Raw genomic sequence first — 14153 nt, forward strand, 5'->3', positions numbered from 1 at the left:
AGATTTCCATGCCTAAGTTACCAAAGGTCCCAAATTCAATCCCCTGACCACCATAAGCCAAAGCTGAACAGCTTTGAAAGCTGAAAGCTCTGGTATAAAGAAGGAGGAGGAGGAGAAAGAAAAGGAGAAGGAGAAAAATTGGACTTGGGGGTGGCACAGTGGACAGATAAAACATTGAATTTTCAAGTGTGAGTTCCTGAGTTTGATCCCTGACATCACATTTGCCAGAGTGATTCTCTGGTTCTATTTTCTCCCATCTCTTATTAATAAATAAATCTTTAAAACAATAAATAAAAGTAAAGAAAAGTACACTTAAAGTTAACTAAAGAGGGAGTTGGGCGGTAGTGCAGCGGGGTAAGCTAAGCACATGTGGCATGAAGCACAAGGACCGGCGGAAGGATCTCGGTTTGAGCCCCCGGCTCTCCATCTGCAGGGGCATCTCTTCACAGGCAGTGAAGCAGGTCTGCAGCTGTCTTTCTCTCTCCCTCTCTGTCTCCCCCTCCTCTCTCCATTTCTCTCTGTCCTATCCAACAATAACAACTACAACAATAAAACAAGGGCAACAAAAGGGAAAAAAATAAATTTAAAAAAGTTTTTTTAAGAAGGTAACTAAAGAGAGCACATTTGCAGAGTAGGAAGTGGGCAAAAGAGAGCTGTAGCAGCCCCTTTTAGATAGGGTTTCCCTGGGCTTCTCCTTGCAGCTTCAAAAGTCTGATTGGATGGTCCAGCCGAGTTGCTGGATGAGTCTACTCCCTCATCAGGTGCAGTTACAGGGGTCTGCAGGTGTTAACCATGGTTCTTCATGGTCAGTTGTGTTGACAGATTTCATTGTTGTGGTTCAGTGTGGTCATTTCTGGCCAGAGAGGACTCCTGTGGTGTTACCATAGTCAGCAGTAGACAGCTGCTCAGCTACTACTGGGTCAGAATGTCCTCTCTGCTGGTATTGCTGCTGTATTCTTCTAGCGCGAAAGATATTCGTCGGGATGCGGCATCATCTAAGTTCATTTCCCACGTCTACGCTCGACCGGACCTGCCAATATACGTGGATATCTTTGCCCACCCTGTCCAACGCTTGACGTCTCGTCACCCAATCTGGTCCCCTACACCTACACTGAACTTCTCTGCTCCAGACTCTTGGAAACAGAGTTGGCAGTCAGCTGAGGTAAAGAACAAACACCTCATCACAGACCCCTGCAAGCGTCAACCCGGCTTTGACCTAGCACGTTACAATTGGGCCCTCATCAATCGCTATCGAACAGGCCATGGCCGGTGCGCCACTATGTTCCATCGCTGGGGAGCCAGAGACGACCTGAACTGCCCCTGCCCCTGTGGCTACAGACAATGACCCACATAGTCAACGACTGCCACCTCTCCAGATTCAAAGGAGGTCTTGAAACTTTACATCAGGCTCAACCTGACGCTGTTGACTGGCTATGGAAGAAGGGCAAACGCTAGAAGAAGCGCGAAAGAGAGAAAATCTGCTACCACAGACCTAGAGAAACTGCTCTTGAAGTTGTGTGACTCCTGGAACTTTCCCATGCACCTGGGCCTGCTATCTCAGTAATATTCCCGTAGTTTCCTGCCCACCTTTGCAGCTTAGGCCAATATCTGTTTGTTGGGGTTTTGTTTTGTTTTGTTTTGTTTTGCCTCCAGGGTTATCGCTGGGGCTCGGTGCCTGCACTACAAATCCTCTTTTCCTGGAGGTCATTATTCTCATTTTGTTGCCCTTGTTTTGCTTATTGTAGTTGTTATTGTTGTCATAGCTGTTGTTGTTGGATAGGACAGAGAAATGAAGAGAGATGGGGAAGACAGAGAGGAGGAGAGAAAGCTAGACACCTTCAGACCTGCTTCACTGCTTGCGAAGCAATCCCCTGAAGGTGGGGAGCCAGGGGCTCGAACCAGGATCCTTACTCTGGTCCTCGCACTTTGCGCCATGTGCACTTAACCCACTGTGCTACTGCCCAGCTCCCCAATGTCTTTTTTATTTAAACCCTAACACAGGTAGAAGTGAAGTTGAATAAGAGGTTGGCTACCAGGTGCCACAGAAAATCAAAATCTGTCACATCAGCTTTTAAGGAAGGGACATCTGCTTTACTGCACAATCCAAGGCTGGAGATTAAACCTCCCTCCTCCAAGGAGTGTCATTTTCTTCCTTTTCTTCTCTTTCTCCCTCTCTTTCTCGTGTGTGTGTGTGTGTGTGTGTAGAGACAGAGAGAGAAGAGAGAGGAGAGAATCCCAGAGTATCACTTTGGAACATGGAATGCTGGGAATTGAGTTCTGGACCTTTTGCTTGAAAGTCCAACACTGGAGGTAAGGGCTGGGGAAACATAATTATTATGCAAAAAGATTCATACATGAGGCTCTGAGGTCCAAGTTCAATCTCCAGTACTACCATAAGCCAGAGCTGAACAGTGTTTTGGTAAAGAAAAAAGAAAAAAGAAAAGGGGAGGAAAGGAAGGTAGGAAAGCAGACAGACAGAAAGAATGAAAATCACAGTGCCCGCTGTACCATGCCCCAGGAACATCCGTCCTATACAGGTGCGAGTGGGGGAAAGTGAAAAAGCTGGGAGCCGACTCTGAGGACAATCAGGGAGGAGTGAATGCTTCTCAGTCTTCCGGCCCCTCATTACTCTCCCCACTTTCAGGGCCCTGACAACTGTTGGAACAAAGCCTGAAATAGTTCTTAACTACTCTCCACTGCAGCAAGGGGTAAGTAAGGTCATTGGGAAAGTGCTTTGGGTCTGTACAGACTCCTGAGGCTGTCCTTCTGTTTCCAGATTGGTTTTAAATCCTGGAGTTAAGCTAAATCTAATTTATCAATCTCAGGCCATGCCTTGCCTCCCTCCCCTCCCCACCCCCACACAGTCACATTAGACAGTCCAGGCCCAGTGCTTTCTGGGCTCTGTTTCAAGAGCAACAGTAGGTGCAAAGCACTTGAGACAGAAACCTGTCTGGCACAGTTAGGGAACAGCAGGGAGGCCAGTGTGTCTTGAGCTGAGTAAGAGAAACCAAAGCCAGAGGACGAAATCAGGAGGCCTGGGAAGGAGGGAACACTCATGACCTTGTAAGGCACACTGAAAGCCTTTGCCTTTAACTCTAAGTGACAGAACACCATGGGAGAGACTCAGCAGGAAAAGGACAGGATTTATTCATTTAAAAAAAAAAAATTTATTTCCCCTTTTGTTGACCTTGTTGTTTTACTGTTGTAGTTATTACTGTTGTTGTTATTGATGTTGTTGTTGGATAGGACAGAGAGAAATGGAGAGAGGAGGGGAAGACAGAGAGGGGAGAGAAAGAGAGACACCTGCAGACCTGCTTCACCACCTGTGAAGGGACTCCCTTTCAAGTGGGGAGCCGGGGGCTCAAACCGGGATCCTTAACGACGGTCCTTGCGCTTTGCACCACCTGTGCGTAACCCGCTGCACTACCGATGGACTCCCCTCCCTATTTGATTTAATTTTTTTATATTAAGAGTAAGGCACCAGATGGAGCTTTTTGATGTTTAAATTGGTCTGATTTTTGTTTTGTTTAATGAGAGAAAAACCAGAGCATTGGTCTGCCATTTATGATGTGCTATTCTGTTATTCTGTTCTGTTATTCTGTTCTGTTCTTTTTTTTTTTTTCTTGTGTGTGTGCGTGGGTGTTTAGTTTTTTCTGTTTTGTTTTGTTTTATTTGCCTCCAGGGTTACTGCTGGGGCTCTGTGCCTGCACTACAAATCCACTGCTTCTGGAGGCTATTTTTTCCCATTTTGTTGCCCCTGTTGTTGTGCTTGTTGTAGTTGTTATTGTTGTCATAGCTGTTGTTGGATAGGGCAGAGAGAAATTGAGAGAGGAGGGGAAGACAGAGAAGAGGAGAGAAAGACAGACACCCGCAGACCTGCTTCCCCTCTTGTGAAGCAACCTCCTGCAGGTGGGGAGCCAGGCACTCGAACCGGGATCCTTACGCCAGCCCCTGCACTTTGCGCCATGTGTGCTTAACCCGCTGCGCTACTGCCCGACTCCAGTTTTTTGTTGTTTTGTTTTTTGGTCTTTTTGCTTATTTTATTTTGTTTAAACCAGGGCTTCCCATTGATGTGATTCCATTGTTCCTGGCATACTCTCCTTCCCCCTTTAAAATTTTTAAAGACAAAGAGGGGAGAGAGGAGAGAAACTACAAAACTGCTCCACCAATCATGAAGTTTCTTATAGTGCTACGCATAATTCTCTGATTTGTGTAGACTGAGGTTTGGACCTGGGTTCCTCCACCTGGTAAAGCGTGCATTCTACATGTTACCATGCACAAGGACCTGGGTTCAAGTCCCCAGTCCCCAACTTCAAGGTGGGAAACTTCACAAGTGTTGAAGCAGTTGGTGTATTGCACCAAAGTAAAAGACTCTGGGGGGGTGGGGGGGTGGGGACAGTACAGGTCCTGGAAAAGGGTGACAGAGGACCTAGTGGGGGTCGTATTGTTATGTGGAAAAATGAGAAATGTTATGCAGGTACAAACTATTGTATTCACTGTTAAACGTAAAACATTAATCCCCCAGTAAAGGGAGAGAAAAGTGTAAAAGTGTTAAAGCAGTGTTTCAGGTGTCTTTCTTTTTGTAAAAAAAAAAAAATTATTCCCTTTTGTTGATGTCTCATCGTTGTAGTTATTGTTGTTGTTATTGATGTCATCGTTGTTGGATAGGATAGAGAGAAATGGAGAGAGATGGGGAAGACAGAGGGAGAGAGAAAGATAGACACCTGCAGACCTGCTTCACCGCCTGTGAATCGACTCCCCTCAGGTGGAGAGCCGGGCTCAATCCGGGATTCTTATGCCGGTCCTTGCACTTTGTGCCACCTGCACTTAACCCGCTGCGCTACCGCCCGACTCCTGTCTTTCTTCCTTTTTATCTCCCATTCCCCTCTCAACTTTATCTCTGTCCTATCAAATTAAATAACAAATAAATAAATTAAAAGTGTGCACTCTACTGGGCAAACTGTCTCCATGTCCCTGCTTCTTGTTTTTTGTTTGTTTTGCTTTGTTTTCACCAGAGCACACTGCTCAGGTCTGGTTTATGGTGGTGCTGGGGATAGAACCTAGGGTCTCAGAATCCTCAGGCTTGAAAGTCTTATTGCATAGCCATATGCATTCTCTTTTATTTTTTTAATTTTTTATTATCTTTATTTATTGGATAGAAACAGTCAGAAATTGAGAATGAAGGGAATGATAGAGAGGGAGAGAGACAGAGAGACACCTGCAATACTGCTTTACCACTTGCAAAGCTTTCCCCTTGCAGGTGGGAACCAGGGGTTGGAACCTGCAGGGGTCCTTGTGCATGGTAATATGTGCACTCAACTGGGTGTGCCACCACCCAGCCCCCCATTATGGTCTCTGTCCAACAGCATTTCCTATTTTTATGTAGTGTCAGGGATTAGAGGATTCAGTGTCTCATGAAGGCTGAACATGTCCTTTACAGCTGAACCACCTCCCCACCCCCAAGCTTGTTCACGTTTTATAAATAGGAACACTAGTTAGGAAGGAGGTTTCTACAATAATCCAGGAAAAGACTCACATTGCCAGCAATCCCCTCTGGTGACATGGTATTTGTTAGAAATCAGGATCTTACTTCGCTAAATGTCTTGTAGTGGCCTTGACTTTGTCTCTTAACAGGGCTGTTTTTATGTGAGTTTTCTTTGGCATCCCAATGGAAGAGTAACAGATAAAAAATAATAATAATAAATCCAGGAAAGTGATAGCCAGAACTCATATGAGCATAGTCATAGTGACGTTAATAAGGAGGAGTAAGGTTCCGAATACCTGGAAAGGAGAGTCACCTCCCTTTACAAGTGTGGTGGTGTGACAGGAAGAAAGGTCTGCGATTTTGGCTACTAGAAAGATAGTGTTGCAAAAAAATAAAATAGTGGACCGGGAGGTGGTGCAGTGGATAAAGTATCGGACTCTCAAGCGTGAGGTCCTGAGTTCAATCCCCGGCAGCACATGTACCAGAGTGATGTCTGGCTCTTTCTCTCTCCTCCTATGTCTCTCACTAATAAATAAATAAAACACTTTAAAATAAATAAATAAAGTAAAATAAAAATAAAATAAAAAAGAAAGATGGTGTTGCAGCTTATAGAAATGGGAAAGTCTTGGGGTAGGGTCAGGGAAAGTTTGTGGAGAGACCAAACTATTAAACTGCTGTGATTCTGAACAAGTTGTTTAACCAAGCTAGACCTCCGTTTCCTCATCTAGTGACAATAGTAATTGTTCCCTTGAAAAGTGGTGATAAAATTCGAGTGGAGTCAGATGCCAGGAGATAGCTCACCTGGTAGAGCACACATGTTACCATGAGCAAGGGCCTAGGTTCAAACCGCCAGCCATCATATGGGAGGGCATCATGCAGAAGGGAAGCTTCGTGAGTGGCAGGGTGATGCTATGATATCTCTCCTCTTTCTGTATCTCTCTTCCACTAGCTGGGGAAAAAGGGGGGGGGGGGAGTCTGCTTGGAGCTGTGGAATTGTGCCGACAGGAAGCCCCATCAAAGCCCCAGTGTTAGGAAAAAAAAAAATGAGTGAGACCATAAGCTCATAGACGTTGCATTCATATGCATCCTTCCCACAGTTCGGGGATGACACAAGGCTGTCACATCTCCTCAGGAAGCAACTGGAAGACTGGATCTACAAATCACAGTATCAGTTTCTCTTCCCTGCTTCCTTTGAGTACAAATGGAGGAGGACAGGTCTTTTTGACATTTTAATTTTATTTATTTATTATTTTGACTACCTGGACTTTATACATGCACCATTTCACTATTACTAGGTGTGTTTTTCATTCAGAAAAAGAGACAGGAGAGATACTGAAGCACTGCAGTGCTTTGTTTTTAAATGAGATCATACGAAGCACAGCCCCAGAACTTGTGATTTCTTTCTTTGGTTTGGTCTTTCTTGATTTCACATGGTGTTGGGTGGGACCCAGAGCCTCAGGCACGCAAACCATGGGCTCTACCACTGAGTCACTTCCACAAGCCCTCAAATATTCTTCAAAATCCTGGATGATCTGGGAGGTGGTGAAGAATGCTCGTGGAGGTTGGTGGTGAAAGAAGAGCAAATGTTAATCCTCAAGGCTGTGGAGTTTGCAAAAACACTTTCACAGCCATGATTTCATGAGTCCAGCAAGGCAGAAATTATGCCTGCTTCATAAAGTAGAAAAAGAAGAGACCCAGCCTGTCTTTTTTTTTAATCTTTTTTTAAAAAAAATCTTTATTAATTTATTGGAGACAGCCAGAATTGAGAGGGAAGGGGGTGATAGAGAAGGTGAGAGACAGAGACACCTGCAGCCCTGCTTCACCACTCGCAAAGCCTTCCCCAGGCAGGTGGGGACCAGGGGCTCAAACCTCGGTCCTTGCATATTGCAACATGTGTGCTCAACCAGGTGTGCCACCACCCAGCCCCAAGGCTGTCTATATATATACATATATATATATATATAGATATATATATATATATATATACAGATATATATATATATATATTCCCTTTTGTTGCCCTTGTTGTTTTATTGTTGACATCACTGTTGGATAGGACAGAGAGAAATCAAGAGAGGAGGGGAAGACAGAGGGGGGAGAGAATACTACTAAGCTCTGGCTAGTGATGGTGCTGAGGACTGAAGATGTGATTTCTTGCATGCAAGTTCTCTGCACAACTGCTGTGCTATCTCCCTGGCCACTTGACTTTGGATTTTGTTTTTGACTCCAGGGATATTGCTGGGGCTCGGTGCCTGCACCACGAATCCACTGCTCCTGGAGGCCACTTTTTTCCTCTTTTGTTGCCCTCATTGTCATAGCCTTGTTGTGGTTATTAGGGGGAGAGAAAGACAGACACCTGCAAATCTGCTTCACCGCCTGTGAAGCGACTCCCCTGCAGGTAGGGAGCCTGGGGGCTCGAACCCGGATCCTTATTCCTGCCCTTGCGCTTTGCGCCACCTGTGGTTAACCCGATGCGCTACTGCCCAACTCCCTGAGGCTGTCTTTTTATCTTGTTGTCTCCTAGGACTTCATCCAACCTCAGCGAAGAAAGTCAGGCCAAGAACAGGATGCTAAAGGGGGTGGGGGCAGTGCTGTACCTGGTTGAGTGCACTCACTACCATGAATAAAGACTTGGGCTCAAGTCCTGTCTCCATCTGCAGTGAGGATGCTTCATAAGCAGTGGAGCAGTGCTGCAGGTGTCTATCTCTTATCCTCTATGTCTCTCCTTCTCTCTCAATTTCTGCCTCTATCACAAACAGGAGGAAGAGAAGGAAGAAGAAAGAGAGAATATCTCCTCTCCCTAAGTGAGGTTACCTGCTGTCTGGATGGTAACCAACTGTCCCTTCAAGCAGTGGGAGGACTTATAATTGTCTATTGTCTGATTCTAAGCCACCAAAGTAACTGAGGAGAAAAACAGGATCCCAAAGACTTGAGATGTTGAGGGTGACATGATTGGTACAGTCTGGGTTCCATCTCTGAAGGCAGTACCCAGCAAGGAGAATCCCTGCATCTGTTCCTTCTACTTCTTTCAGCCTAGCCAACCCCACCCCTCCACCAGCTGCCAGGACACAGCTGTCTCTTCCCTGTTCCCTGCCCCAAGCTTGGGGCAGGGCTGAAGGGGTGGAGCAGCCCTGTGTAGTATCCACTGAGGCTGTGTGCCTGCAGGCAAATTCAGCCCAGAGACCAGCAGCAGTTCTGACCACCGGTGAGAGTGCCTTCCTGGGCGGTGTGGGGTATGGGGACAGGGGCTGGGGTGCTGGGAATGCCTGGTCAGAGTGCTCAGGGACCCAGAAAATAAAAACGTAGAATTGCCTAGAGGGAGATGTCTTGCTGCCAGGAGGGAGGAAGGTTGGGGAAAGCCAGGAGACTGCAGGTGTTGTGGAGGAAGGGGTGGTAAAAGGAGAAGGGAAGGACCTGAGAGATAGCTCACCAGGTAGGGTGCTTGCCATGCCATGCGAATGACCCAGGCACCACATGGGAGATTTTATGACACCAAAGGAAGTTCTAATGTTCTCTCCCACTGTTTCTCTATCTGAATAAAATAATGGCCCCTAGGGCCAGTGAAATAGCTGACTTGGATAGTGTGCTGCTTTGTCATGTGCACAACCCAGGTTTGAGCCTGGCCTCTATTATACTTCAGGAAGCTTTGGTGCTGTGGTCGGTCTCTCCCTCTCTCTCTGTCTCTCTCTCTGTCTGTCTCTCTCTCTCTCTCTCTCTGCCTCTTCTGTTTCTACAGAAAGAAAGAGAAAGAAAAGAAAGAAGGAAGGAAGGATGGATGGATGCAGGAAGGAAGGAAGGAAAGAAAGGAGGGAAGAAGTTGTAGGGCTGGTAAAATAATTGTTGTGCAAATAATGTTTATGGCACCGGTTCAGTCCCTAGCACCACCATAAACCAGAGCTGAGAATGGCTCTGGTCTCTCTGTATTTTTTCTGTCTCCTCTGTCTCTGTCTCTATATCTATCTCTCTTATTAAAAGAAAGAAAGGTGGTCCAGGAGGTGGTGCAGTGGATAAAAATACTGAACATATAAGCACGAGGTCCTGAGTTCAATCCCCAGCAGCACATGTATAGGACTGGTGTTCTGGTTCTCTCTTTCCTTCCTCCTATCTCTCTAGTAAATTAATAAAATATTCAAGGGCCAGGTGGTGGCACACCTGGATAAGAGCACACATTACAGTGATCAAGGACACAGGTTCAAGCCCCTGGTCCTCACCTGCAAGGGGAAAGCTCCACAGGTGGTGAAGCAGGGCTGCAGGTGTCTCTTTGATCTTTCCTTCTCTATCTCCCCCCTTAGTATAACAAAATATTTGAATAACAAAATATTCAAACAAGAGAAGGGAGGCTGGGGGACAGGAAGCGAGAAAGGATGAGAGGGAGGAATAGCTGGAAAAATAGCTCACTTGGATAGTAGGCTGTTTTGCCATGTATGTAACTCAGGTTCAAGCCCAGTCCTCACCACACAGAAGGAACCTTTGTTGCTGTTTATCTATTTATCTATCTATCTATCTACCTATCTACCTATCTACTTATCTATCTATCTGAAAAGGTCAACGTCAGTCTGGAGCAGTGAATCCCTGGTGAGGAGGGAATGGGAGGAAGAGAGAGAAAGAGGGGTTAGAGAAGGAGGGGAGGGTGCAGGGAACAGCAGGAGCCCCTGCTGTTCAGAAGTGACAAGCCCAGTGATAGGGTCTTGGCCATGGCACTGGGTCCTCACCTGTGACTAGAATCCTCCTGCCCAAATGTGCTGCCGAGAGACAGGGCTCCAGGAGAGCAAAAAGGAGCCCTTGGACCAAGGTCTGGGAAGGGTAGGTAAATAAAAGGGAAGAGTCCTACCTGCAAGAAAGGGAGAGAGAGAGAAGGAAGGAGAGGGAGAGGGAGAGGGAGAGGGAGAGGGAGAGGGAGAGGGAGAGGGAGAGGGAGAGGGAGCGGGAGAGGGAGAGAGAGAGAATGATAAGGCAAAAAGAGTTGACTAACCAAATTCCTGTAGGACGCTCTAACGTATAGAGAAGATAAGCCTAAGACCTGTCTGGCTGGATACACAAGGCCAACACTCATGGGGCTGCCCAACTCCAAGGCAGCCAGTGAATGCTATAGGACCCCAGGCCCCCTTAAAGTGATTTTCCAGTAAATCTGGAGACTAACCTTCCCCAGACACAGCTATGTGGGAAAAGATAACCAGACCCTGAGCGATGGGTTGAAGATCCCCACCCTCTTAACCTTGCTGCATCTGTCTCTGTGATGACCTTTTTTCCTTTCTTTCTTTCTTTCTTTCTTTCTTTCTTTCTTTCTTTCTTTCTTTCTTTCTTTCTTTCTTTCCACCAGAGCACTGTTCAGCTCTTGCTTCTGGTGGTGCAGGGGACTGAACGGGGGACTTTGGAGCCTCAAGCATGCAAGCATGAGGGTCTCTTTGCATAACCATTATGCTATCTACCCCTGCCCTTGATGACACTTTCTGTTCTTAGCCTAAAGCCCCCCATATAAGCTGTACCTTCCCTTTGTTAGGGGCCCAGAATTTTTTTATTTTTGCCTCCAGAGTTATAGCTGGGGCTCAGTGCCTCCCTATGAATCCACTGCTCCTGGAGGCCATTTTTCCATTGTTGTTGTTGTTGCTGCTGCTATTGTTGGATAGGACAGAGAGAAATTGAGAGAGGAGGGGAAGACAGTGAGGGGGAGAGAAAACTAGACACCTGCAGACCTGCTTCACCACTTGCAAAGTGACCCCTGCAGGTGGGGAGCAGGGAGCTGGAATGGAGATCCTTGCACCAGCCCTTGCACTATGTGCCCTTAACCAGGTACACTCCCCCCCCCCCCAGAATTCTGTAAGAGCATCAGCTCTTTCTGTGGCCCATTAATGTTAAATAAACTGTGTTCTCACATTTCTGCAATGGCTCTTGAATCTCTGCTGAGAGTAAATGTTCCTGCCAGAACATTTCTTTGTAACACACCCACCGCATGTCCTCACCAGGTGAAGTGGAGAAGAGGGAAACAACACCAGGGGGAACAAAAAGTCTGTAAGGCTTTGCAGTCTCTGCCCAGGCCATGCCTGCTCCGCTGCTCCCACTGCTGCTACGGATGCTGCTGTCCCGTCTGCTGTTGCCCGCTGCCCGCCTGGCCCGCCAGCACCTGCTGCCCCTGCTGCGCCGTGTGGCCCACCGCCTGGGAGCTCAGGACTTGCGAGAGGCTTTGCTGGGCTGTCTGCTCTTCCTCCTCAGCCAGAGGCAGCAGCCTGACGATGGAGAGGTCTCCAAAGGAGCTCACCTGGAGAGGAGGGAGAGGTTACCCCCCAAAAAATGAAGAGGCGAGTCCTGGCAGTGTCCGTATCCATCAAAAATGCCTTTTTTTCTTTTTTCTTTTTGGAGTAAGACAGTCCTGGCACCAATCACTGACTGCAGCCTGTCCAGTGGGCAGTGGGGAACTGAGCCTGAGGGGGAGCTGATTAGGGCTTTCTTTAGCAGAAAACTCATCCTTAACCCTTCCTCCCCCTGCATTCCTCCCAGGACCTTTGCTCAGTACCACTGGTCTCAGAAGAGAGTCACTTCCTCCCTCACACACACCCAGGTGAATGGGGATGTGAGGGACAATGCTTTTAACCCAAGGACGACTAACAATGCAGCTGAGAGGTGAAAGATGTTAATGTTAACTGTCTTCTAAACTCAGGACTCACCTTGAAGTAATACCTTGGCTTGCTAGTGGGTCAGTGAGTGCCGCAGCCTCAGACCTCCGGTCTGTAGCAACTGCTCAATAAATGTTTCTTGATTTGAATTCTTAGGGTGCTTTTGATAATCTTATCCCCCACACTCTTGTGATGCAAGTCAGTCTACCCTGGCCAAGTAGGGTGTGGGGGTGGGGTGAGCACCTCAAGGTCTGTTGTTGTTGTTGTTGTTGTTGTTGTTGTCTGTCCTATTGTCCTGGGTATTGTCCTCACCCACCAGAATTGATTTGATCTCCTTTAGCTACAGTAAGAATAGCACACTGTGGGGCAGCCCAGCAGTAGCACAGTGGGTTAAGCACAATGGGTTAAGCGCAGGTGGCACAAAGCACAAGGACCAGCGGAAGGATCCTGGTTCGAAGGATCCTGGTTCGAGCCCATGGCTCCCCACCTGCAGGAAGGATCCTGGTTCGAAGGATCCTGGTTCGAGCCCATGGCTCCCCACCTGCAGGGGAGTCGCTTCACAGGCGGTGAAGCAGGTCTGCAGGTGTCTATCTTTCTCTCCTCCTCTCTGTCTTCCCCTCCTTTCTCCATTTCTCTCTGTCCTATCCAACAACATCAGTAATAACAACAATAATAACTACAACAATAAAAAACAACAAAGGCAGCAAAAAGGGAAATAAATAAATAAAGATTAAAAAAGAAGAAGAAGAAGAACAGCACACTGTGACCCAGACAGAAGGGGACTGTCTGAGTTGGAGGGCATTTGGCATGCCAGCTCAGTGAGGTAAGAAGAAAAGCAACTAGGCCCGGTAGAAGGTAGACAGCATAATGGTTATGCAAACAAACTCTCATGCCTCACGCTCCAAAGTCCCAGGTTCAATCCCCCGCACCACCATAAATCTGAGTTGAACAATGCTCTGGTTGAAAAAAAAAGAAAATGAAAGAAAAGAAAAGAAAAGCAACTGGGCTCAAGGCAGTGGTGCATCCAGTTGAGTGCACACATAATAATGTTCGAGGACTGAGGTTTGAGTTCCCATTCCTCTCCTACAGCAAGGGACCTTTCACAAGTGGCGAAACAGGTCTGCAAGTACCTCTCCTCCTCTGTGTCCCCCTCCCCAATTTCTCCCTATCCTATCAAAGGAAAGAAGAGGAAGAGGAGGAAAAGCATCCCCATAGCACTGAAATAAACTTAAGTGCTGTCATCTCTCTCTCCTTGTCCCAAGAGAAACAAAGAAAGAAAGAAAGAAAGAGAGAAAGAAAGAAAGAGAGGGGGGGGTGCAGTAGCACATTGGGTTAAGTGCATATAGTACAAAGGGCAAGGACCCACACAAGGATCCTGGCTTGAGTCCCTGGCTCCCCACTTCCAGGCGGGTTGACACAAGTGGTGAAGCAAGCCTGCAGGTGTCTATCGTTCTCTCTCCCTCTCTATCTTCCCCTCCTCTCTCAATTTCTTTCTGTCCTATCCAATAAAAAAATGGTCAGGAGCAGGGGAGTAGTGCCAGCACCAAGCCCCAGCAATAACCCTGGAGGCAAAAAAAGAAAGAAAGAAAGAAAGGAAGGAAGGAAGGAAGGAAGGAAGAAAGAAAGAAAGAAAGAAAGAAAGAAAGAAAGAAAGAAAGAAAGAAAGAGGAAAGAAACATCCATGGTCCTTGAACTGGTTTGGACCCACTGCAGTCAGTGGGGAGATGTTTTTTGCTAAGGGATCCTTGGGCAGCCACTCTGGGGGACAGTGCAAAAGGGATCTGGCCAGGGGTGGAGATGTTGAAACCTGGGTTTCCAAAGGAAAGGGCAGTTGCTAGGGCCCTGTGGATGGGGATGTCCTGAGACTGATAGACCAGGTAAGACATAACAACCTCTGCCTGCTTTTGGTGTGCTGAAACTAAGTTTGGAAAATAGAAGGGGGCAGGCTGGTGTGCTGCTTTGCCATTTGTGCAATCCAGGTACAAGCCCAGGCCCCACTGCATTGAAAGAAGCTTCAGTGTTGTGGCCCCTTTCCCTCTCTCTCTTTCTCCTTCTCT

The 14153-nt window shown here is 47.1% G+C and overlaps 1 protein-coding gene across 1 annotated transcript; it reads left to right on the forward strand.

Moving 5' to 3' along the window:
* Nucleotides 1-11522: 11522 nt before the first annotated feature.
* Nucleotides 11523-12245, forward strand: MYMX (myomixer, myoblast fusion factor). The gene has a single exon (XM_060189882.1). The coding sequence runs from the start codon at nucleotides 11523-11525 to the stop codon at nucleotides 11775-11777; it is 255 nt and encodes an 84-aa protein (XP_060045865.1). The 3' UTR covers nucleotides 11778-12245.
* The last annotated feature ends 1908 nt before the right edge of the window (nucleotides 12246-14153 follow it).

This window comes from Erinaceus europaeus, chromosome 4 (genome assembly GCF_950295315.1).
Source record: "Erinaceus europaeus chromosome 4, mEriEur2.1, whole genome shotgun sequence".
Classification (NCBI taxonomy): domain Eukaryota; kingdom Metazoa; phylum Chordata; class Mammalia; order Eulipotyphla; family Erinaceidae; genus Erinaceus; species Erinaceus europaeus.